The sequence below is a fragment of the Drosophila subobscura genome, chromosome O (genome assembly GCF_008121235.1).
Source record: "Drosophila subobscura isolate 14011-0131.10 chromosome O, UCBerk_Dsub_1.0, whole genome shotgun sequence".
Lineage (NCBI taxonomy): Eukaryota > Metazoa > Arthropoda > Insecta > Diptera > Drosophilidae > Drosophila > Drosophila subobscura.
Window position 1 is genome coordinate 12,057,770 of NC_048533.1, and position 27,337 is coordinate 12,085,106.

At 40.4% G+C, this 27,337-nt stretch overlaps 1 protein-coding gene across 1 annotated transcript; it reads left to right on the forward strand.

Moving 5' to 3' along the window:
* The first annotated feature begins 140 nt into the window (after positions 1-140).
* Positions 141-26,929, forward strand: LOC117896838 (protein CREBRF homolog). The gene is made up of 6 exons (XM_034805357.1): positions 141-254; positions 6,727-6,792; positions 23,695-25,830; positions 25,892-26,147; positions 26,212-26,337; positions 26,399-26,929. Exons 3-6 carry the CDS (start codon positions 23,800-23,802, stop codon positions 26,506-26,508), a joined length of 2,523 nt encoding a protein of 840 aa, XP_034661248.1. The 5' UTR covers positions 141-254; positions 6,727-6,792; positions 23,695-23,799; the 3' UTR covers positions 26,509-26,929.
* The last annotated feature ends 408 nt before the right edge of the window (positions 26,930-27,337 follow it).

The following is a 27,337-nucleotide window of genomic DNA, read 5'->3' on the forward strand; positions in this document are numbered from 1 at the left end:
AGACGATTGTATTTTTTGAATCCACAGCTGCCTTTGCAGCACTGTGGCGCGGTACACCTGCAACACTGCTCGCACATTGCAATTTGCAACCCTGTGTGTAGAATAGCAAAGCAAAAGCAAATGGTAAATACATAGTACTCACAACTTCACCTGCGACCTGCTTTGTACCACGAAAAGTCTTTGATTTGTTTGAAATTTAATTTAATTAATTTGCTGAGAGTGTGCGTTTGCCGCTGGCCATAAAATTGAAGAGGGTAAGTTGCGTTGTAAACGAAATTAAAGCAGTTGTATTTGGTGTATGTAAATATTGCTGCTGGCTTTGTTTCTGTTTGTGGCAGCAGCGAACAAAGCGTAACAGAACCAGATGTAAGTGCGTGTGTGTGTGTGTATGTGTGTGGTGAGTGTCTGCCCCGCCCCCGTTAATTAGCATAAAACGCTCGTAACCACAAAAGTCAGCAGCAAGCAACAGCAACAACAACAATGCTAGAAACGTGTTGTTGCTTGCATTTTCCAAGCGCACACGCGAGGAGGCACCCGTGGCTTCAGCTGCTGCTGCTCTGCCTGCCTGCCCTTCGCCTTCACCCATTGTCGGTCAGCCGTTGGAAACCTGTTTATTTGTTGTTGCTGCTGCTGCTGCTGCTTGTTGTGATTATGTTGTGTGGGGCAGTCTACAATTTCCATGGCCTGTGCAAAAACCAAAAATTGGCGCGAAAACTTTTCCAGCTGCAGAAAAATGTGTCAGTCAGGCAATCAGCCAGCAGGCGCATGCATTGTCGTTGTCTCAATTTCCATCTCTCTCTCTGTGGGTGTGTGTGTGTGCGAAAGATGCATGCTTTGCATTCAACTGTATATTACCCCCTCCACTTTGCTCTCCTTTGTCAGTCTCTCTTGCTCTCTCTCTGTGCCTTGCTTTTTGGCATACATAAACTTCCGCACATGTCTTCATTCATGGCACTGCTTGTTTACACCCCCCTACCCTTGCTCTCTCTGCCTATTCCATTGTAGCTGCTGCTGCGGTTGGTCCGCTTTGTGTTTCTTTGACTTTGCAAAAAAATAACCATGCTTTTGACGCATGGAATTCCAACGAAAATTGAGGAGCATAATAAGCAGTGGATGGAAGATATGTATGTAAATACATATATAAATTTAGTTCGAATTCAATGGGAAATTATAAGCTTTTGTGGGTCATATTCAGACTTGAAGTGCATTTTGAACGGTTATTAAGAGAGAGTGCAAAGAATTTGAGAAATTAGTGTTGGTAGCCGTCTATCTTGTGTTTTTTGCCGAAGAGCTGTGGCAATTGTTGTGCCAAAACGAAGTTAACCCACACCAAGTACAATTCTGCCGCTGCATATATTTCTCTCGCTCACACTGATTGCTTTTACCATAAGGCTTCTTCATGCCAGTTAGTTCCTCTCAATTTTACGGTTATTATTTGGTGCCATTTAATTAAATTAAACGTGAAATCGCTCTTTAAATGTGCAGTAAGTTATTTTTTAAGGGCATCTATACTTTGGCTTTTCCATTTTTGCCTCTGTGCCGTGTTCTTTAGGCCATGAGAAAGTTCCTTCAACTTTTTGGTTCTTATTCGAATTCGCTGGGGATCTGTTCCACCTCAAAGATCGCCCTGTTGGAGTGCGTGCGACAGGGATGCACAGATCACTGGGGTTTTTCCATCGCAGGCCCCCAAAAAAGACGAAAACTTTATGGAAATGGCACCCCAAGCACGAACCTTCGCCGGTCCAGAAACATCCCCCAAGGCGGAAGCTCAACCCTTGTCCTTGGCATTTCGACGTGCATTTCCTTGGCTTTCCCGAGGCTTCCTTGTGCTTCTCATTTTTTTGGGGGTGCTTCCAAGGACCCACTGACATGACATTGTAATGGTTTGTAATAAAAATCTACACACATCTCACGCTGCGTGTATGGCTGGGACGGAGGGGTGTGTGCTGCACCCCTTAAGCTGGCTACCATCTTCTTCGCTGAGGGGTGGTTTCGGGTCGAGCCATTGTGTGGAGTGGCAACGCCAGTTCTTTAAAGCGTTTTTTAATTCCTTTACATGGCCAAAGAGTATTCAAATTCCCTTTGTTCAACGCTGTTGAATGTTCGTATGGGGAGGGAAGCTCATTTCTCTGGAATTTCCTCTCTCTCTCTCAGGCACCACGTGCTTAGATTTTGGGATTTCTAATGAGTCATAAAGGGGAACTGACTGCCTGTTCCTGTTGCCATGCAGGAATTCCACTTCAAACTGTAAACTCAATGGGAAATCTCTTCCAATCAGTGGTGCCCATGCCCTTCCCATTCGAATGGACGCTCCTTAATTCCTTAATTATTACCTCAAAAGGGAAACTCAAACTGGGTGGAAGACAAAGGTAGAACCCTAATATGTACACCCCGCTAAGAGCCAAAAAAACAATCAAATTTTCATAATTTTTCTTCCTGCCCATCTGGTTTTTCCATGCTGTGTCCTCAGGGCTGCATCTTAGAACAATGCCCGACCGGCGCCCTGCTGGAAACTAGTTTCCACTCCCCTCAAATTTTCCTTTCTTTTTCTAGGGGAAAAACAGAAGGCAAATGCCTTGTAACCAGTTTTCGCTAATTTGTGCACACGTGCAAATCCTTCCTTACACAAAAGATTCGATCCTTTAAGCAGAAACTCGTTTGGTTTGGTTTGGTTCTTACTTCCTCGAGACAAAGTGAAAGTGTTGGGTTCAAAACGCCGCCGGGCCATTGACACGGCAAATTAAGGTTAATTCATCAAAATATACGCAAAAGTTTTCATGTAAAAAATACATTTTTCTTGGCTCATTTGTCTTTGGTATCATTTGGGCATTCTTTCAAGACATTTCTGGGGGGTTCAAGTGGTGTCGCGATGAGGCAGCATTATGGTATATCTTATATGAGAAAATTGGATGATTATAAATGAGAATTTAAGCTGCAGTTCAAGTGTAAGAAATGTAGTGAGGAAAACTGGGATCAAACAGGGGGAAGTCTCTTAGAAAAGGAGATCAAGCGAGTGAGGTTTATAATGAGAGCTGGGATTAAAAGGCAACTACTTTGAAACAGGGTTTATTTAGTTATATACACGGAAACGGTATAGCTACAGTTTCAGGATCTATACGAGATTTTGAATATATTTGATTTATTATAACAATTTAAGCTACTGGAAAGATGACAGCCATGGCCGCTAAAGCAAATGTCTGGTCCTTGAAAGATTGAGCTTATTTTTACCATCAGTTGAATAGAATTATAATTCTTCCACAAAAACACTGAATTAGTTACGGATCTTTCTTCGCTTTTAGATTGTTCCAACACCATAGAAGTGATTTTATTACCTTTTTCGAGAAGATAACAGACACTTTCCTCATGGAATATGTATCTTAAAAGAACTCCATAGAAGCTGCACCTTATTGGCTTCTTTGAGATACTAAATGCAAGTTTAGAATACACTTTTCTCATAGAACACATCAGAAATGTAAACCAAAAACTGACCTAAAACTTGCTGAATTTTAGGGATCAATCTGTGGTCCCCGTAGCCTTGAATCCAATGAAATTCGTAGCTTTCAGGCATAAATCATGGACGGTGCCCATTGTTCCCGCTTAGATTGTTCTACTTGCCAAACTGCTTACAGCACTCTGTAAGGCAGCAGACAATGGACTGGGACTGGATAAAGACTGGAGAGGAGACAGACAAACAGACAGACAGGCAGCGGCGCTGGCCTAGATAAGCATGAAAAGCATCCTGAAGTCTGATAGAGGACTCCGTTCGAAAAAATTCAATTTTCAGTTTGTGCAGAACAAAAGCACACACGGCGAACACACATTTGGATCAAAAGGCATTAGGCGAAAGACAACTCGAGGAGCAGCAGGAGCAGAAAGCAGGCAAAGAGATCTGCTGAGCAGGAATCAGGACAATAACAATAACTAGGGAGCAAAGGACAATGACGTGGAAGCGCCTGCGCTATGCTACCCTTAGCCATAGTTTCGTTCGATTTAATGTTACTTTTATGTTTTCCCAATTTTTCACGTTACGGCTATAAAAACAGTTCCCGATTTTTCTTTTCATTACCTTTTTCTTACGTTTGTTTTGTTTGTAGCTTTTCCATTTCCCCCTTTACCTTCCTTTGTTGCTTTGCAAATGTAAATACGAAATTTTAATAATAATTGAAATGAATTTCCCTCGTCTGAGGGTTGTTGCTATCCCAGAAAAAACTGCATGCGGCAACCCACAGTTAAGTGTGTAATTTTCTGCCAAGCCATATGCAGATTCCACGGAGGGTTTCCGTTTCCATGGAGAACTGCCCCTGACAACTCGATGATTTATAAACTGTTTTTTAATCGTCTGCAACGACGCCGCTTGTCGCCAGGATTTCCCATTTAAATTTAAATTTCAGTTTCGGTAAACATTCTCAATCGAATCTAAACTGTAATTGAGCGTTAAAGAGCGTGGAAAATGCATGGAAAAGGGGGAACGGCCGCGAAGAAAATGTAATTGAAATGACTCCTTAAAGATTGTCAACTGTACTTGGGTTAATGTTAAGCGATTGGAGCAGGGAGAGATATTTTGAGTGATGGAAAAATGGGGAAAGAAAGGGGAAAATATAAGCCTTTTTCTTGTTAACTTTCTTTTGCATAAAGCTGAACGTATAGCACTTAATTTAATGCTTAAAAAAGGACCTAGAATGAGGGATAATAGTAAGAGTTTCAAGAAAAGTTTTATTAATGGATTTTAGGCATAAATAAAACTCTTTAAGCTGCACTTTACATCCCATCTATCGAGGACTAACACGTTTAAATTAATTTATTTGCATTTCAAGTACAAAAATCTTCAAGCTTTCATCTTCCATTAATTTTCCCAGTCCTCTTCCAGCTAAACATAATCATATTTAAAATTCAGCGAACTATATCTAATGTCTTTCCCCCTCCAATAACTTCTCTCAACCGTCTGTCCACCCACAAAACTCATAAATATTTGCAAGCTTTACTGTACTTTTTTCTCTCGCTATTTCCTTCCTTTTTGGGCTGCATTTTCCACGTTTTTCCAAGCATTACTCAATGCTTAGGGCAAGGGAAAACCCGATTACTCCACTCCATTCATAGAATTCTGCTTCTTGCCTTCGCCCGCCAGCGCTTTTTCCACCCCGCGTCGTTTGATGGCCAAACAAAAAGTTAAATCGAGGAAAAAAAAATAAGAAGAGAGAAGAGACTTGAGAATGAGAATATTCCTCGTGGCATCAGGGTTAGTTTTTGTGAGGGCTTCCCCCCCTACGGCCGGTGGTTATCTTCGGGGATACTGTTTTTGGCAGGATATTTCTCGTGTGCGCCGGCGACTCTCCCGCATTGACTGGCGTGCTGATATCCTGTAAACGTAGAGCAGAAGGGTGTGTACGGCAGGGAAAGAAAGTCGGCATAAAGATTAAGAGCTTACAAAAAATATTGCCCAAGGATCGAGGCATTGGGGGAATATAAAATATTAAACAAATAAATAATTATTTCAAACTTAAAACTGTGCCAAAAATCTATAGAAATCCCCTGGCTGTAGATCGGTAGAGGTAATATTTATGGAGTTCAACAATTTTGCATATTCTCAGGCATTCTCTTGAGCAGAACTCGCTGGTGCATCACGAGTCTAGCATCAATAAGCCGCACATCAAATGTAAGAATTTGCAAGCAATTTTCTTCAACTTTAAAAGCAGCCTTACTTGATGCTCTTTTGTAACTCCGCTTAAGGGGCATCCCCTAGTCGCTACAGCACCTCTTCCTGTGTGTTTGGTTCATCCTTGTGTATTTTGGTGGTGGAAGTTGTTGGGTTAGAAGGTTGTTCTGTTGTGCCAAAACGCCGCCACCACGCAACCTGAGAGCACATCTCCTGCCTGAATCGAGACTCGGGACGAGACGTAGACTCTCAAAGCATTCCGCCGCTAGACGCTGACACAGTTATTGACTGAAATTCAGACAGGTCGGTTGTGTCATCGGTTCGGTACGCTTCTCGTTCGCGTTTCGTCCTTCTTGTTCGCGTCGCGTTTATTCCGGTTTGTTAGCGTTTCGGTCGCCTTCGTCGTTCGTTGTTCGTGTTGTTTTCTTCTGTTGTTTTGTTGCCTAATCCTTAGGATAGAGTTGCATTAAATCAAAAGTCTTCTTTTACGCGTCGTTTGTTCTCGTTAATCGCATTTCGTACACAACAACAAATAAAGTCTTTATTTTTGTGCTTGGGTAAGTTGAAAGGAGTAAATCCCTGTCGCTGTTGCTGTTGATGTTGCTGTCTTCCGTGTGCCGCCTTTCACCTTGTCAGTTGGCTGCAAGTGCTTCCCATTAATTACACAAAAGCAGATATCAGGCGCTGTGCATATATATCTTCTGTATATAAGTATAAACGATCCATAGACCGCGTCTGCCGCTGCACACAGACAGCAGTGAGTGCTGCAATTTGTATATCTGTCGAGTGCAGTTTCTCTTTGTTTCGCTTTGGATTTGTTATAATTTCAACAACTTCCGCATTGTCAAATGGCTCTATATATCAAAAATATATATACTCGCGTCGTCTGCAATCAATGAACCAAACCCACACAAAGTTCTATACTCAAAACTAAATTTGTGTTTTGCACCCAATCATTTATCGCTGCATTTTGGCTACTCATTTTGTACTTTGTACGCTTACACGTAAGACTTCCAAGTTCCATTTGGTTTTGAAATTACAATTTTTCTCTGTTTCGCCTATTCCATTTACAGGTCTGGCATTGAATAATTTACCAACACATTTGCAAAGAATTACAAAAAGTAATTTTGGTTAGAGAGGTAAGTTTTTGTTTGAGTGTGGGAAGGCACACAAAAAAATAGTTCTGGTATACAAATATATTTTATGTGTGAGGTCGGGCAATGTAGTGGCATATAAGACTTACAAAAAGAGTGAAATAAATTAGGTTTTATTGATTTGATATACCAAAACTAGCACATCTCTTCCCCAAATAATACATATAAAAATATAAGTATTTTGTATACTTTTATTGACACTTTTAGTTCTGTTTAGTTATTATTTTATCTCAATAATTAGTCCGAAATTTCATTCATTTCCGAATGGCTTGCGTTTATTCCAGTCATGCTTATTTCTAGGAAATAGTAGAGATAAAATATGTACAAACAAATATGCACAAAGCAATGCAAATAAATAAATATTTCTTTATAAATTTGTGGTGATAAGTGCACTAAAACTTAAGCCCAACATTTTCCACAAATTCCTAAAAACATTTCCATTTAAAATGATATTTTTTTGTACTAAATCAATTGCAAACAAATTTAATTTTCATCAATTGATTACATTTAGACTTGAGCTTTGTCCAATTTCTGCCTCGCGATGACGTGCGTTATTAGATAATGATAATTCCCAGCCATGCCTCACTGCAGCACCAAAAAATAGCAGCAAAGCAGCCACAAAAAAATGACCATAAATAAATAAGTAGTAGCCTCTGCCAATTGGCCCTGAACTTGACTGGAGTGGCGCTTTTTGGCTTCTTCTTTTTTGGTGGGTAACAAAGTCAATGCCTCCACAGCTCCATGGTCCGATATTAATAATAAATGCTTAGTTGCTGAAAATATTGTGCTGCTTTATTTTATCAGATTCTTTTTTGTTGTTGCCATTTTGTTGGGGCCAATGAACGTCGAACGGCGTGAACGGCATTCGGCAAATCAGCAAAAAGCGTTGGGGTTCGGGTTGGAAAAGCACAATAAGAAAATCAAGAAAAAATTGTTTATATGAGCTAGCAAAATTGTTAAATGTTTTTGTTTTGTTTTTGTTATTATTGTTTTTCCTATCACATGCAAAGTGCATGTGAACATTCCCTCGTTTTGGAGGGTTTTGAGTAGCAAGGGAAATGGATCAGCGGTAGAAATAGAGGAAAGGAGAGGCTTGTATTATAATCGAGTGAATTAATGTGTATAGCCAGAAAGAAGCTCCATGCCGGTGAGATTTTATTAACATTTTGCCTTAATCTGTCTGTAATAATTTTATATTTAATATATATTTTTAATGTCAATATATAGAAACTGGATAGCAATTTCTTATTGTTGAGCCACTAAAAAATGTTTCCGGCTTATTTTTAATGGAGCATGTTGACCAATGTATGATATATTCATACTATGACGTGCCAAAAATATTGTGTCTATTTTTAATCTAGAGCAGCAAAAATAATAAGCAGATACGTTATGGGTTTCCTAAGTGTTCTACAGTGGCTCCATCGCATAATCGGACAGCGGTTTCCTCTTTACGAATGTGCTCAAAAAGTATATAGAAATGCGTTAGACCAACCGTTTTTTCACTTTTTATACAACTTAATAGTATTACCTATCCAAATCATAAACAAAAGTCATACTTTTTTAGTGAGAACAGTTAGTTTTAATCGAAAAACCAAAAAAGTCATGTTTTGAGACTCAACGCATAATCGGACAGGGCAAAAATGCCAAAGGAAAATCCCGTTTTTTTTCCAAAAATCTTTTCATAGTCCCGGATTTTCTTATCGAATGTATGCCATGGATGCCTGAATATATACCAGACAAAACAAAAACATTTTGTATGCCCCCCCCCAGGAGAGCAATCCTTTTTCGAAATTTCGCTTGCTATAGACATAGAACACGGAAGGAAAACTGCTCGGAAAACCGCCAAATGGATTGGAAAAGGCTAAACTATGGGTCACTAAATAAATATAAGGATCCATAATAAGTTTAGGCTGGTCAAAATTGTTCGGGAAGGCCACGGCTAACTTTTATATAAGCCAAAAGAGCATTCGATATTAAAAAAAATTAGTCAAAATAACTTAAAAAATTCATAAAAATTAGAACCTACTTCAAAATCGATCGGGAAAAGTGGTTTTCCCAAAGAGGGGGGTCTTATACATTGAAAAAGTACCATTTGTATGAGAGATTTCCCCGACCTAGTACATTTGTGGGCTCTAACATTGAAATAATTAAGTCGAGAACTTGTACTGAGAAAATTAATTTATCGAATAAGGCATTTTGATGCTATATCATCGTAAAATCAAACTTTTTTGGTAGCATTCATTCAATAATATCTTTTAATAATAAACACTATCAAAAAAATTGGAATTTTAGAGGATATAGCATCAAAATGCCTTATTCGATAAATTAATTTTCTCAGTACAAGTTCTCGACTTAATTATTTCAATGTTAGAGCCCACAAATGTACTAGGTCGGGGAAATCTCTCATACAAATGGTACTTTTTCAATGTATAAGACCCCCCTCTTTGGGAAAACCACTTTTCCCGATCGATTTTGAAGTAGGTTCTAATTTTTATGAATTTTTTAAGTTATTTTGACTAATTTTTTTTAATATCGAATGCTCTTTTGGCTTATATAAAAGTTAGCCGTGGCCTTCCCGAACAATTTTGACCAGCCTAAACTTATTATGGATCCTTATATTTATTTAGTGACCCATAGTTTAGCCTTTTCCAATCCATTTGGCGGTTTTCCGAGCAGTTTTCCTTCCGTGTTCTATGTCTATAGCAAGCGAAATTTCGAAAAAGGATTGCTCTCCTGGGGGGGGGCATACAAAATGTTTTTGTTTTGTCTGGTATATATTCAGGCATCCATGGCATACATTCGATAAGAAAATCCGGGACTATGAAAAGATTTTTGGAAAAAAAACGGGATTTTCCTTTGGCATTTTTGCCCTGTCCGATTATGCGTTGAGTCTCAAAACATGACTTTTTTTGGTTTTTCGATTAAAACTAACTGTTCTCACTAAAAAGTATGACTTTTTGTTTATGATTTGGATAGGTAATACTATTAAGTTGTATAAAAAGTGAAAAAACGGTTGGTCTAACGCATTTCTATATACTTTTTGAGCACATTCGTAAAGAGGAAACCGCTGTCCGATTATGCGATGGAGCCACTGTATATACGGATGGCCCCTATAAGGCCTCTCTATGTATGAGAGGGAAATGCAATTCGAATAGTAAATATATTTATTTTGGGTCTGAAATTTAAGACTTCGTACAGTTTAAAAGTTTTTAAGAGTCAAATTTAACAAATACCAAAGGAAGGTGTATTTCGACCGATGGGAGCTGCCGCATAACCCACGAAATTCCATAAAAAGTGAACTTTTATTTTGTTCTCATAGATATTATTTACTGCAATTTAATTGTTATCAAAAATGTAATTTAAATCTCACACAGAGATTCCTTATAGCTTAAAAATAGGTTTCTAAAATTCGTAAGTTTCATTTTCCTTCAAGAGAATTTTTGCTTTCATTTTTTTTTTATATTTTTGTAACTTAAAGTTGAATAAGAAATTCATAAAATTCCCCTGATTCAAATTTCAAAGCAAAATACTGCGATCTAATGAGAAATATAACCCCCTTACATCTTTACCGAGCTCATCCCTAGCCGGGGCTTCGTATTACCTGAAAGCAGCCGAATTCTAAGAATTATGATGTGGAAAACTTAAGGGGGTGCTTTACCTATTTTCACAAAACAAAAAAAAGTACAAGCTGAAAGAGGGAGAGAGCAAGCTATGGATAGTGTGAAAATACTTCTATTGTTAAAATCCAAAGCCTATCCGCAGCCCTCTTAGGTACGGCACCTCTTGGGGCACGTCTGGGGGGCCTCTTGTGCCAATTTCCTCATGATAAACATAAACAAATCGATACGCGTCACAACAACGTCTATAAAGTGGAGAAAAAAGAGACAGAGAGAGAGAGAGAGAGAGAGAGACTTGGAAGGACTGCGGCGGCATCAGTATATAGACTAACGAGCTTTGTGTACACATTCGCCGGTTGCCCCCACGCAAAGCGCCACTAAAGATAGAGAGAGAGTGAGAGAGAGAGAGCGCCAGCCATGATGGAAAATTACGACGCAGAATTTACGCTAAGCAGGATATGTATCCCTAAGCAAACGATGGATCCTTTGGCTCCCCATCTGTCGCTCTCTCTCGGTGCGCTTCCACCCACCAGTTCGCAGAGTGTCCTTGAGCGTCTGCCTGCTATGATTGGCATTTTGTTATGCTTCTGCACTTTCATAACAAAAACAAAATGAGCATCGAAAATCAGCCAACGAGAGTGGCAGCAAATACGCACAAGCCCAAGCAAGCTTAGGGAAAGGCTCACGAAGAAAAGCTCCCACAAAGATGAGCTTTAATTGGGTTGCCAGATGTTTGTGCTTAAAAGGAAAGTGCTCCCCGGGTGGCTGTCCCTGTATTTTAATTAATTAATTGATATTTATGCAATGCCACGCCAGCAAATTAAGAAAGAACAAACAGAAAAGAAAGTCGCGCCTTAGCATAAAATAAACGGGACTGTAGGCAACGCCCACAGGACAAGCGACTGCGAAGGACAACGCCCACAAACAGGCAGAGCTCTCGACAAGCAGCCGTTATTCAAGGTCTTGGCAAGCTTTGCACTGCCTTGAACTTCCCCCCAAAGAGAAAGTGAAAGTGCGTCGAAGGCAGGGTGGGGTGATGAGGTGCTGAGAGAGCAGCCCCAGTTCAGGGCCAAGCCCTATGAAACCCGAACTGCCTTTGGGCCGTTCGAGACGCCTACGTAGTCTCGATGGATGTATATGTAAAGTACACTGGAAAATGTTGTAAATACGCGCCACATGTGGTACCTGCTTTTGTGTCACGTCTGAGTGCACAAATGCCGCGAATATGTAACTTCTATTTCATAATTTAGATCTTATTTCATTTTTATTTATTTGCTGCAGTGTATTAGATGTAACACGCCCACGCTGACGCTGCTGGGCATATTGGGAATATTTTGTAAATAAGTAAGCTAACAGCCACCCACGTCCTTGACAATCATTTAACACATTTCTCCCTCCCAATACATACTCGTACATATGTAAGTATGCATGTTGGTGCTTTGGTTGGGTTGTCATGGCTGTTTTTGAGTGGGTTGAGCGCGTGGGATTTGACTGTTATCCTTGTGGCTCCCTATATATCCCTGAAGAGACCGACCATGGACATGGCCTTTTGCTTCTGTATATGGCTTATGTCGCAATTTCGCATTCAAGGACATTGTCGTGATTTTCCGTGACAACTGGGGGGAGAAAATAACATAAAAAAAATAGGAGAAATTCCGTGCGTCAGTTGCTTACTTTCCCCTCGATTGGATTGGTGTTGGTCCCTACTCTCAGACTACTGCGTGACCCTGTCGTTTATTGTTCCTGTTTATTATTTGTGGGAATAACTTATTTTCATATTTTATCACTTTATTTATGGAAGCTTTTGGAGTGGATTTTGCTATGATGATTGTTTTTGAACACGGATTAAACCTTATACTAAATTGTTTTTTAAATGAAATTGTTTGATTATAATCAATAGAATTAATTTTTCTGGTTGCGATCGGATCATTATTATACCCAGCGCCAAGAAATCTTTATTCCTGGTGCCGAATCTACTTCCCTCAGCGCCTCGCTCACGCTTTAACACAGAGTAGCTTAGCAGTAAAGATTTATTTTGCATAACTGCTATAGTGTTCAGATAAATATCAAATCTATGACCAGTTTTTCTTGTAGTTTCCAAGAGGAAGTGCACCCATGCCCAAAGGGTCTCCCCCATTAATCATTTAGTGCAAGCCAAGCACTTTGTAGTGTTGGATGACACTCTAAAACTGATATATTGCATCAGCCGATCCGAAAAAAAAGAAAAGAAAACAACTCAAAAGGGAGGAAGAATAAGCAAAATATACAAAAAGCGAATACGAATGCGAATATATGTAAATATGTAGAGGAGAAATCAAACCAAGCCGATAAAACGAATTGATATTGTTGGGCGCGAATGCTTGTTGCTGTCATCATTTCTTGTCTTGTTGATGGTTGAGCATTTGTTGTTTATAAACAAACTAATAAAATAAAGAATTCAGACTGAGAGAGAGGGAACAACAAAAAGTGCAACGTCAGCGTCTAAAAACGTTCGCTTTTCGCTAGAATCTGTTCTATCTTGCACTTTTCATTCCCATAAATACTATGTGCAGTTTGTATTATTGTTGTATTCATTCTAAGGCTGTAAACAAGTTTTATTTTTACATTTGGCGAAAAAAAGAATCAAAGCGCCAGACAATTTCATAACAAAAATTTGCATAAAACAAAAACAAAAACTAATAAAAAGGCAGGAAAATAACAAAGAAAACATTATAGAGAGGGGGAAGATGGTAGACAATGGGGATACCCAGTAGGGATACATATTTTGGGACAAAATTGTATTGAGAAAATTAAAGATATTACAAGAAGTAGGGAGAACTATTTCTCCACTTGCAGCTCATTTTTCCTATGACTGAGAACTATTAGTTAAAGCCTTTCCCGATCGATCCATTTGCTGATTTGTTCCCTATGGTGTGGTTGTTGCATACGATTTCCCCTAATACCTTATACCTTTGTACCCAACGAATACCGAGTATAATGAGCAAGAAAAATGAAAACAAGCCGAAGTAAACAACAAAAGTGACGTCAAAAGAGTGAGAGAGAGAGAGTGCGAGAAAACAAGAGAGCGCGAGAATCAAATGCACAAAGCAGATGGGGAATAATAAAAACCGAAAGCAACAACAAAAATCCAGACTGTACACTCGAAGCTTTTTTTTTTGTGGTTCGTTCTAACATACCCGCCCCCGCCCCAGTGCCATAACCGGCATACATATAGGCAGTCAGTCGTATGGAAAAGTGGAAGTGAAAGAAGCAACAGCCAAACGCTGGCCATGCGGTAGTGTGTGTGTGGCGACATGCGCAAAGCTACACGCTCTTTCTCTCTCTCTCTCTCTGCCTCTCTCTTCGCTCTGACACAATCAAAACAAAAGCCAAGCGGCAAGCTTTTCGCGCTCTGCGTTTAGTTTTGTCGCGCGGAGCTTTGTGTACTTTTTATCAATCGGTCAAGAACAGAACGTTTGACGAGGCGAGCGCAGAACCACACCACAAAAACAAGAATAGAGGAACAAAAAGCAAAACAGTGTACAAAAAAAACAATTCGTATTGTTCCACGCATGCTGTTGTTCCACACCAAAACCAAAACTCACACTCTCGTACAGAAGAAAGAATGTGTGAAGAGCGAAAACAATTAAAATTGTACAAAGCAAACAGAAAATGTATTAATAAATGTAAATAGTTTGCTGGTCCATAATTCAATTAGCAAGCAATTAAAAAAACGCGCGCGCAATCTGTGTATAAAAATATACCATAGTGAGCAGCATTTATTTAAACACAAAAGTTCGAACTAGTTTGATATAAAAGCCCCATTCATTTGCATAAATAAATAAACCAACAAACATAAACGCTGCCAAACTTGATGAATGCGTTGGAATTTGTCCACAAAAAACGTACATACTTAGATCCATACAAACATCTATGCTTACATACATGTGTGGCTATACATGTGTATAAGTATATTTATATGAATTCTTTATAGAAGCAAACCGACTTCTACCCCACACACCACACCACACGACACGACGACTCCAAACAAGCCGAAAGTCGCCGAACGAACACACGAACGCGCGCAAAGCAAAGCAAAGCAAAGCTCTCTCTCACGCGCTCGCTCTCTGGCGATCATCAATCGGTCTTGCAGCCCCCCCAATCACATCAGATCGCACAGCTGGTGAAGTCAGTCGAGAGAGTCAGCAAGCAAAATTGACAACAACAAGAAAACGCGAAGAACAAACGAAACTGTTTTGAAAATTGTTGTAAATTTTTGTCAGTAATTCCAAAAATCATCAACCCTGTCAAGTGACAACGCGGAAAGCACACAAAATATAATATCACGAAAATATATTTAGTGAGTGACTGACGGACGCGCTGATAAGATTTACTTATCAAACAAATTCATGCAAAAGTGTGCGTCTAAGTTCTGTGTGAAATGATTATACATAGTATGTGCAGTAGTCGTCGTCGTGCTAATGTGCTTCATTATAAATAAATTTCAGTCTTAATCTCTGCCACATGTGTGACCCAGTTTTTATAAAGAACGAAACAAAATAAAACTGAAAAAAAGCAGAAATACACAAGCAACAATGAAATTTACATATAAGCGAGGCCCTCCCCTCCTTAATGTACGTGTGCCCATGCATAATAATTAATTATTGCATTAAACAAGCAAAACGAGTGAAAAACAATTCAGCAGAAAATACAATTTCAATTAATTAACAAACATCAAGGAAGTAATATAAACGATCTTTACAAAACAAATACATACAATATATTTTCGCTCTTGTTTATAAAATCAACGAGGTGCCAAAAATCCAGAGGAAAGATATATAAGGTTGGTAAAAATTTTAAAATCGTGTGTATATGTATGGGAAAAATGTTTAAAGATTAAACGAACGACCCGAATAATTCACCAAAAAAGAAATCCACAACGAAAATTAACCAAATTTAAACCAAACATTAAAAATGATGGGCTATCAAAAAGATCTGGTTTTCTGATAGCACAAAAGAGAGGCCAGCAGAGTGAGAGACAGATTCAGATAGGCAATGAGGGGGAGATCCGAACCGTAGTACCTATTATAATGATCCCAAGTTGAGCCTTAGCCTCGTGTAATTCCAAATACCATTAAAATTATACAACATAAGTCCCCATGACTTTCTTGAGCTGCATCTATTACAAATTTGATTCTACCCTCCCCCATGTGCACTCTCGTAAGCTGACACATTTTGTAATTTATGATCACGACGAACCAATTAAAACATTCATTCGAAACAGAAAACCAAAACTGACACAAAAACCAGAGTCTAGATCTTTACCCTACTTCCCCCAACCATTGTAATGCGAGACCAAACAAAAAACAAAACCAAGCCGAAGCAACAACAAAAATATAAAGCAAAGCATAGCCACGCACATAAGCTAAGTCCGTCTATAAACTATAAACAAGCTCAAGTTTTATTTATGTATCGGGAACACACTCACACTCCACACAAGAGGCCATTAAGACAGAGCTCCAGAGCTCGGACTTACGCACAATAAAAATTACTTTTTTCGAAATTTTAACAAATTTAAACAGTGAAATCTCTCAATCCTTAAGTACTTTTGATTCTGGAGAAGGTTCTTCCATGCCATCTATTCTTTTTCCTTCCATTTGAGCAAATAATCAAAACACACACAGGGGAACAAAAGAAAATCAACAAATTTTCTGCACTCGTGTATGAGAAGGGGGAAAAAAATTCAATTAAAATTGATTTCAATTTGAATTTTGTTGCCTCGATTTGGTTTTGGTTTTTGCTCTTTTTTTTTGGGTTCAGTGTCAGTGCGAAAATTCAAGGTTGAAAACTGTTAATGTTGACTGTTTCTAAGCGAATACTAAAATGAAAAGACAACAAAATGTGAGAAAAGACAAAACAGAAACCAGCCTAAAACCGGCCCATATGTTGAGCAAATATAATTTACCCCCATCCCCTCGGTAGCCAGTTTTGAATCGAACAGGCCCCCTGTGTCCCTCTGTTGACTAGGCGCCACAATATTACGTATACGAGGCATGTGGAGAGGGTAAACTTTCGAGCTCTAGAGTTGATTGGATGCTGAAATTTCGGGTTTTATTTCTATCTGTTTGCATGATGGTAGCTCTCTTAGTGACTCAACAGTTGAGCGCACGATAAGAATGAGTTGTAGGCACCATAAACAAATACACAAAAATATAAATTAGGGCACTGCTGACAGGGAAGAGAGTGACCGACTGATTAGAATGTTGACTGTGGAATTTGCAGAAAAAAAATAACCATTTCAATGGCAGCCATTAGAGAACCCAAAACCGCAATCAGAGAGTTAAAGTATCGCCAATAAAATAGAGTAAAATTAACTTAAAAGTAATGGCAATAGTTTAAAAGTCTTTTACAAAATATAAATGCAAAATAGTGCCTCAAATGCTTGCCATTTTGTATTCTGAAACTCTGTACAAATTGATTAATAAATCGCTTAAGCTTCTCCATCAATCAGAGGCAGAATAATATCTATGGAATACATGCATATAGATTTGCCCACATCCTATCAGTCAGGCATTCCATACCGAACAGTAGTTCCCTATCATAACAGGTTCTAGAATCTACATGGAATCCCCACAGAGCGGTTATATCTAATCGTTTTGTCAATCCCGTATCAGTATTTATATTCATATTATTTCCGATTCACGAGATGATCTTTCAAGCTGTGATTATTTCATCATTAAGCAAATGAAACTCCCTGAAAAAGTATGCCCAATCGATTGAAATGCTCTGTATTTAACAGTACATTTTATATTATTTTGTTATATATTCTATATACGGTCATTTACTTTTGCTGGCCTTCAACTTTCTTTGTTGCCGCCGCCGCTGCTGGGAGCCAGAGGTTCGTCTGTGTTTTTTTTTGTTTCGTGATCTTTCCATAGGCTGTGCTGTGCTCTGTTCTGTTTCTGCGGATGCGGCCATTAAGCAAACTTGTTTGCTTTTCTTTGAAATTTCTTCAACAAAAAATATTTATACACAAAATATACTAAAATATCCATATCAGCCTCTGAGTGCTGCCTGTCTTTTGCTGTCCCTGTGACTCATGTCAGATTTTGTTTTATTTGTTTACCGCCAAGAAATGTGAACGACACACGGATAGGCAAAAGCCCTTTTATTTCTGGGTCAATTCCTGGAAACCAATTTGAATTCTATTTTCGTTTCGCTGATAAACTAATGTCAATGGGGGGGCGTAACACTTCCTGAAGCCGAAAATTATTGTTTTCATTTGTGCGAATTTTATCAGCAGCAACAAATATAGTAAACATAGGTTTTCCATCTTTTTTGGGTTGGTTTATCTTCCAATTTTGCGATAAGATAAGTTTTTCCGCAGCTCCCATTCCCACCATCCCGACAAAGTGTTTTGTGGAGCGAAACATAAAATTTGCAAAGTGCCTCTGACCCATTGAGAGCGTATTGCTTATACTTATCAATGCCTCATTGTCGTTGCTCGTCCGGCACGCGGCTATTAGCTGATAAGAGGGCGCGACGACGACGACAGCTGACAAAAACCAGACGCCTCTGGGAGCCGCCGCTTGGTCGATAAGAATTCGAGAGAATCGCAAGTCTGAGCGGCTCACGTGTTCCTCCATGCCGTCTCACGACCCCTCCTACACACCCGAAGAGAATCAGCATCAGACGGTCTGATCCGCTTTTCAATTGCATTTTTATTTGTCCATATGTCTGCGCGTCTATCAAGTCACGATTTCTACTACACATTCAGCAAATATAGAGTGAGAGAGAGAGAAAGGCAGATCCTCCCATGTACATACGACTGATTGTTCGAGTATTTGCTTAACTTTTCAGCTGACTTGTGCTAATTTTCCTTTTGTGTGCTATACAAATATGTTGCTAAATCGATATAAATTGATTTTAATTATTTATCTATTAGCGAATCAGTGGGGAACAGCAAACATCTTGTACTTTTTTATCGATGGATTGTGGATGGGTTTCACTGGAGTATTATATTTATAAACGCAGCCTCACGAGCTGTTAGTCTTTCTATCCCAGTGTGGCTTAGCTGTAAAAGTGGGGAATTTAAAAATTGTTAATATGTTTATTCAAAGGTGGATATCTCCAAGTATTTCCTAACAATTTTACTGAAATACAATTTTATGAATTATAAATTAAATTATAAATTTTAAACTAGTATTTTTTAACTACAAAATAAACTATTTTCCTTATAGTTTTCTTGCCTCTCTATGCCAAACCTTAACGAAATTCCTTGTAGACAGTTTTAATTTGGATATTTTATACAAGTTCTTACATTCAAGTTCCTATATATTATTCCACTTCCCTGAATTAGCCAATCATTTCTCTGTCTTTCGGTTTTCTTTGTCTCTTCCTTCCTCCATCGAGAACAACAATTTACAATTTGCGTCAGCTGTTTGTATAATAAGTATAAGAGTCAGAGCAAAAGCAAAACAAAAATCGAACGCGACCGAGCGTGGTTATATCATCAATTGCCCAGACATTTTGCCCATGCTATGCTAAAACATTCCTCGATTATAAAAATGTAAATGAAAACTATAGGAATATCGGAATCGAATTGAATACCCAACACGTGCTCACACCCACAGCCCCTCTGCTCTCTACCATAACATTTTTTGTTTTGTTTTTTGTTGTGTCTATTTTTTGCACACTAAAAATAAGTTGAAGGAACTTGCACTTGGCTCTGCTCTTGGGGCTACCTCAACATAAAAATGTCTATAAATCTGTCTGAGTGTGGGTGTTGCATGCAAAAGTTGCGTGTGGTGTGGCCTAAAATTAGAGCAAAGAGCGTGAAACAAAGAGGTGTAAAGGTGTGGAGGTATAGCGGTGACTTGCACAAAATGTGCAAGAACAAAGAAATGGCCAAAGACCAATGGCAGCAGCAAGAGAGAGACAGCTAGAGAGTGAGAGACTGAATGCAGTCCCCGAACATGTGACGCTGATGACGAATGTTGACAATAACAAAACAAAACGGACAGTGAGAGCAAGAGAGAGCGTAAGAGGCGCCGCTCATGGGGCGGAAGATGGAAATGATAGAGTCGAACCGAGCGAACACCTATGCGTAGAGGAGCAGCAGCAGGCCTCCCCCAGCCAACCCCCCATCATCATGAGCAGGCATTGACCACTGCCACTGACCCATTGATAATGCGGAACGGAAGTTGCCGCCTTCTGCCTGAGTGCGCCGGCGGGCATCCAACGGTTATTTTTTATTTGTATTTTATTTTAATTTGTGAACTTACTTTGGTTTTTGTTTTGGAATTGAATTTTTGCCTGTGGCTGTATAATATTGTTATCAATATGCAAGCGTAATCCGTGGAACAAGGGAAATGTAGAGCGAATAATATGAATCAGCGTTAAAAAGTTATAGGATAAAATTGTAGAATAGCATAAAATATTTATGGGTTAAGGTTCTAGAACAGAAAAGTGACTATAGTTCGTAGCGTTTTAAATGTTGTGATGAAATAGTAAAAGCACAGAATAACGGAGAATATTTTCAAGAGAACTTTCACAATTCAAGAGAGAGAGAGCGAGAATGCAACTCTGTAAGGAACAGCTGACACATCCAAAGCAAGGAGAATCCATTAAAATACTTTTTGATGCATATCCAGCACATAAATTTGATCGCCGATCACAGATCTTTCAAAGTACAGTCATAGTTATTCAGGTTCTTCTTCCTGTTCACATTTCCTCATCTTTCTTTCCATAGCCTTTGTGTTTCACAATCGTGCAAATATGCCCTAAGAACGCTCTACACTCTATACCGCAATCAACAAACCCAAGCATGAAATCCCCAGCACACACACACAGCTACACACGTCTAGTATAAATTCTGGCGAAATGTAAAAGCTTCCAACACCAATGGCCCGACACTTTTGTTGTTGTAACAAGCACAAAAAGCTTACGCTGCTCCCTATATACCCTACGCAAATATATATAAGTACAATATGTATAACTAGATTCTACGAAAATGGCGACAAAAGCAAATAGACGGAAAACATATGTTGCTCTGTGCGAGAGCGAGCACGCGAGGGAGAGAGCGTGTGATATAGCGAGCACGCGTGAGAGAGAGAGTGATGGAGCGAGGGGAGCCCGAAAGCTTTTTACAAGCGTCTGGTTTTTGTTTACAACTTTACGAGCAAATGTGTGTGTCGTGGCTGACATGTGTGTGTATCTGAGTGGAAAACAAAAGCAACTCTGCGATAAATTATACATTCAAAACAAAATATAAAAAATAAACAGTTTTGACCTTGAGTTTTGGTTAACATTTTGTGCTCTCTCTCTCCCAAGCGCTCTCCTCGACTGTTCTCGCTCTCTGCCATAAATTGTTGATAGCAAGCCACGCTAACAATTTATTTATTATTATTATTCTTTTTTCTATTTGCTTTCTTTTATAATTGCTGCGATTGTTATTGCATTATTTCATCGTGTGTTGAAATTGTTTTGGAAGCGCGGCAGTGGCACATGTGTTTATAATACTAGAAGCTGAAAATATATTTTGATTTATTTGCATTTTCCTTTGCCCTTCCAGTTAAACACTCAAAAAGTGTATTTAAAGTAAACGTCCAAAAGTGGTAATTGGTCACGCCTGTGGGGCTGGAGATTTGTACTTTGACCCCCCTCAAGCCGGACAAGGTATTCCTCCCAAATGCGCTCCACGTGCAGTGCATATGGCTCGGTTCGTGCTTAAAGCCATATGACACTTGCTTCAGATTTTGAGTAAATTTGTTTATAAATGCAAAAACATCAGACACTTGAAAAGAGTGAAATTTATTGAGTAAGTTTCAGTTCAGTTCCAGCACTAGTTTCATCTCCCTTTAGCTGCAAAGTTTTCTATACATTGACACCATAGCTGTGCTCTTTTAATGCCCACAACCAGCTGATTAGAGTGAATATCGCACGGGTTTTTTATATGACTCTGTGGACTCAGCAGATATATAATAAATTGTACTTATTCTTATTTACTTGGCATCTCTGTTGAGTTCTCTGGCTCTTCTGCCTTGCCTTTTCGGTTATCATATGCTTCGAATCAGATGTTCAGCTGTGCCCCCTCAACACCAGTTCTCTCTCTTTCCATCAAACATTTCGCGTTCATTAACTTTGCTACACAAATACAGCTTAAGAGAGTATTTGTGTGTGTGTTGGGGATTTTTTTAAAAATATTATTCATTATATAGAAATGTGCTTGCCTTAGCGCTGCTTTTTGTTGTTTCTCTCGCCACAAATTGGAATGTTTGCTTGTCTTTTTTTTTAAGAGGTTTTTTTCCCCACTGTTTTTTGGTTTTGTAATAAATTCTTTTTTGTGTATTCCCTTTTCCGCTTCTATTTCTACTTATGTATGCATGTTTATCTATACATATGTTTGATTCTCATTTGATTTGGTATATAAGGCGCCCCCTTTGGTCGATTTTGGTTCCTATGTGTGGCTGGTTTTTTGCTTTTTTACGAGTATTGTTTGGCCTTCAGCGCGTTCGACTACCTTTGACGAATATTAAACAATTTTCAGAGGCAAATAGCAAACAGGCAAAGGCAACAATGTAAAGCAGCAAACCCAGAGGCAATCACTTACTTAAAGTAGAATTTTTCCCAATGTGTGGGTTTTTTGTATACATATACATATTTACGAGTGCTCCCTCCCACCCCCCTAGCAGCGTGTGACCTTCAGTTGGTCTGGTCTGGGGCGGGAGGAGCGTTACAAAGTTCAAATCGGAATGGGAATGGGAATGGTCGTGGTGAAGCGAGAGGCGGGCGCTATCAGTCGGAATGTGTTGACTTATCGTCTGTAATGGATGAAAGATAAGCAACAAATGTGTGAGCGGGGACCCCAGATACAGAGTTCATTGCAGAGATGAAAGCACTTGAACACAGTCGGGTAATCACTTATAGAATTGCCATTTCAACACGTGAAATGTGGAATATGTTTAGTAATTTTCCTTCCGAACAAACAATTTACAATTTGTGCCCCAAAACTTTCCTGCACTTCCACATTATGCCAGAAACTTCTCTAGTTTAGAAACCTGATCTTAAAAAAACAACTTTCAGGCAAAAAAAAACCCTAAAGATTAACGCAATTTGTTGATTCAGCAAATTTCTTGTTATTTTTTGTTATTCCTGCTCTTTTTTGGCAAATCCAAGAGCCTACTCAACAATTTGTTGCTTTTGTTAGTGTGTTATCGCTGTTAAAAAAAGCAAAATAAAAAGAAACAACGTCAAAGGCCCCCGGCTATACATAGCTATAATCTCCATTCCTCCATTCCCTTTCCGCAACACATTTGCAGATTTTTCGGGAACAACAAAATAGAGAAAAAAACAAAAAGAAATCATCAACAATTTTGTTTTGACCAAAAAACAAGAATCCAAAAAGCAACAAAAGAGCGGCAAAAAAAAGTAGAAAAGAAAAAGAATAAACAACAATAAAAGTGCAAAAAAAGAAGAAAACGAGAAAGAGAGCGGAAACTATTTGGGTGCGAACCCAATCAGGTGAAAGGCCTTGACCAACAGGCGATGGTGGCTGTGGTTCCATAGCACAATATAAATTAGTTTGTTTACTAAAGAAAATGCCATAATTTGTGAGTTTATTTAAGCGAGAAGGAAAAGTGCATCTAGTATTGAGGATTAATGAGAATTAGTGCGGCGTAAATGAGAATTTTTGGTATGTTTTAGTTGGAATAATAAATAAAAAGAAAACCTTAGACTCATACCTGAGTGGAGCTTTAAAGTGCCGCATCATGCACATGACATTTTGCTGTTTTTTGTACTATTCAAGAGCATTCTCTTTAGCAGCATTCACTTGTGCATCTGAGGAAATGGTAGAAGTGGTTAGCAAGCAGAAATATTTACTTTTGACCTTGATGGAAGCTTATCAAAAAGTTCTCATTATACCTTATAGTTTATAGACGTAATTTAATCTAATCCAACACCTGTTCGAGGCAAAAGATTGTGCCCACGTGAGTGATGAACAATATTGAAAGGAGATATTGTATATCTATTGGTTCCTGCTGCAGAACTAACATTAGAGCTCTTGCAGACAAAGAATTGGGCTCTCAAACGGAGCAAGTCTTTGCATTTTCCATTCCCCATGGAAATGTCAGTTGGTAGACCAGTAACCAGTAACCAGTGCGAGTGCCAGTGCCCCCCAAGGTTGTCTGGCTGGGGCATAATAAAATAAAACCGATGATAATGTATGCGTTTAATTATCTCTGCGCCGACTGATCCAAACCATTCTCTCTCTCTCTCTTACTCGTTTCAGACATCGTAAAGTGTGAGCTGCGCAGTCGCAGCGCCTGTGCGCCGGCGCACAGCCGGAGAATCCCAGTTGGGGCACTCGAAGTAGATTCCTTTTCGGGGCCATACGATGACCGAGAATCAGCTGTATCCCATGTCATCGGAATTCTTTGACACTGGCTCCAACAGCAGCAGCAATCCACTCAAATACGATTTATATTCGTTGGGTTCGAGCGTTGTGGGTGCCGCCCTGCCCACATTGACCATCAATACGGGCTATGGGAGCAGCAGCAGCAATAATCACAACAACAGCAGCAGCAGCAACAACGGAGGAGGAGGAGTCAGTAGCAGCAGCAACTGCTCGACGAGCACCACAAATACCTGTAATGTAATGCTTAGTACAACGGCCATAACCATACCACGTAGCAACAATCACAACCAGAGCCATCATCATCCGTATCAGCAGACGGATTTGCATACACCGCGACACCATCCCAGTCCGTTGCACACACTGCCCAGCATGACGCACCAGCAGCAGCAACATCAACAGCAGCAGCAACAGCAGCAACTCCACCAACAACTGCAGCAGCAGCAGCAGCAGCAGCACTCCCACTCACACTCGCATTTGGCATTGGGAGAACTCTCCGACTTTGGCTTGGATGCACTGGACGCAGCCTCGCTGTCGCCTACGCTGCTGCAGGATGTTAGTTTGAGTGCCGCCTCGCCCTTAAATTCCACGCTGTACAATGGCAACAGCAGTGTGGGAGGTGGCGGAGGTGGCAGCCTGGCTGGCGGCTACTTTGCACCCGACATGAGCCACACACTCAGCCTGAATGTGGTCAGCGAGCAGGTGCTGCAGCTGCAGGACGGGCAGAATGAGCTGCTGTACGAGATGACGCCCAACTCGAATGCCATGTGGAGCGACATCAGCAGTGCCATTATCCATACCAAACATGAACCCTTTAGTCTAGACGATGATTACATCTTTCCCAACGACAAGGCTGAGATACAGGCTGCCGATCTGGCCGATTTGAATGGCGGTGACTTTCTCGACGTCATTGGCAGCATAGAGGACTTTCTGCCACAAGCGACAGTCTCCCAAAGCGTAAATTTCATGCTGTCGCCGCAGGGTGCCCAGGGACAGGACTCGCTGGTGGCACCACCCATGGAGCTGCTTCAGCAGCAACAACAACAGCAGCAACAGCAATTCCATGTTGGCAGCCTGCCGCAGCTGCAGACGCTCCTCACACTGACCCAACAGCAGCAGTCGAACAGCAGTTCGTCCACTAGTCCGTACGAGATCTACCACAGCACACCGCAGAAGCAGCAGCAGCAGCAGCAGCTGGCGGCCAGCTTCTCACCCGGCAGCCAGGCGTCGCACTCCCCATTGACGCCACCACCGCCGCCGCATGCCAATCGCTCGCAGTACCAAATGGTCAAGTCGCGCCACAACATGCAAGATCTCAAGAAGGGCTTTCCCATGTCTTCGCCGCCGGACAGATCGATGCTCAGCCAGTCGGCGGCCCTGAGTCCGGGCGGCAGCAGTGGCTTTGGCAGCGCTGCCTCCGGCAACAGCACAGCTCTGGATGGCACTGGGCCGAGTGGCAGCAGCAGCAGCACCAGTCAGGCGGCCGCTGCCAGCAGTGTGCGCAAATCGTTTGGCTTTCAGGGCGGCTCCATGGAGAGCAGCAGCTCGCAGCTGAGTCGACTGAGCTCGTCGGCGCCCACCCATTTGGGCAACGAACAGATTTGGAGTCGACGAGAGCCGCGTCAGCATTTACTCTCAACCGGCTCGCTGGCCGAGGCCGAGAGCTTCTCCTCGCTGAGCACGGGCAGTGTGCTGTCGCCGGATTGCATTGACTTCTCGCAGGACGATGACGATGACAACTCGAGCGATAATAGCGACAACTACGATGACTTTAGCAGCGACAATGGTGGCGGTTCTGGCGATGAGGATGAGACACGCACCTCCACGCCAAATCAGCTGTCGAGCAGCAAGGGCAAGGAGCGTTTCTTTTGGCAATACAACGTGCAGGCCAAGGGGCCCAAGGGCAAGCGTTTGGTCTTCCAATCAAAGCTCGAGGATCCGCATTTTCTCAACGAGGTCACCGATCCCGTCTTCAGCCCCACCTGCTCGGTGCGTGGCATTAAAGTTTATAAGGTAAGCAAAGAACGAATGAAAATTTAATGATTTTGAGACTAATTTCCGTTTCATTTTGCAGCACAGCGGCAAGGCACGTAAGGGCGATGGCAATGACCTCACACCGAATGCCAGGAAGCTGCACAACATTGGCAAGGAGCTGGACAAGCTGAGTCGCACCATCAATGACATGACGCCCGTGTCGGAGCTGCCCTTCAATTCGCGCCCCAAGTCGCGCAAGGAAAAGAACAAGCTGGCCTCACGCGCCTGTCGCCTGAAGAAGAAGGCGCAGCATGAGGCAAATAAAATCAAGTTATATGGCCTTGAAATAGAACACAGTGAGTTAATATATCTTTATTGATATCTAAATAGATTTTTAATACCTTTTGTTCACCCTTTTAGAGCGCCTCATCAATGGCATTGCCGAGCTTAAGCAGGCCTTGGCCCTCAAGCATCGCACCAAAAGTCTGGGCGAGTCCACGGAGGAGGTGGATCAACAGATTGCACGCATTTACACAACAGCCAAAAGTAAGTACTAAAAGACTCAAATAATTCATAAATTTAACTAATAATTGTTTAATTTTCTTAGCTGGAGTTTGCATTGCGGGCGGCTCAACGGATTTCGTGAACAAAGTGCTGGAGAATATGCGCGGCGGCTTGCACAATGGCGGGCTGGAGGATCTGCGTAAATCATCATAGACCAAAAACAAACAACAACAACAGCAACAAAAACCGTTTAAAAGCTAACGAACCGCCCATCAAGATTAGTTGTACGCAAAATATAAGAGATAAATGCCCCTCTGGCAGCATAATTGATAATTGGAATTCAGATAACCAACAGTCAAGAACCAATAAGAGTACTCAGGATGGCTCCTGGCTGTAAATCTCCCCCCCAAAAGGAACACTCCTCAAAAATCAATGATTTCTAATGTTTTTTTTTTGGATAATGTTCTGCTGGAGTGATATAATATTGATAACCGATATATAACTGTGATTTAAAGAGCCTGGGCTTTATGTATGTTTTGTATGGTATGCAGCTGAAGCCGTAAAAACCGAAGAACCAGAGCCAAAAAAACAAAAAACAAAAGAAACACAAAAATTCCTTTTGAAAATGAAACATTAACGAAACGAAACAAAACAAACCACGAAAAGAAAGAGGCAACCACACACACACACAAAACAAAACAAAGAAAAAACACTAAAAAAGAATGAAGAAAGAAAATACTAAAAATACGAAATTTTGTTTAGCTTTTAAGTTTGTTAAGGAAAACAGATGAGAAAAATGTCCAGGCATGAGAAAAATGGAAGACGGAATGAAGAGCAAGTGAATCGCTACCAGTTTTACCTGCTTAGCGCATAAGGAAAGAATGGATGGATGGATACGGTTAGGAATGGATAAACAGAATGCTATAAATCATATACGAATAGGTTTATATACAACTGCGATTTAATTGTTTAAGTTTTACATTTTGCTATAATCATTGTCTAACTATCTAATTTTGGTTCACTGTTTTAGTCGTAGGTTTTT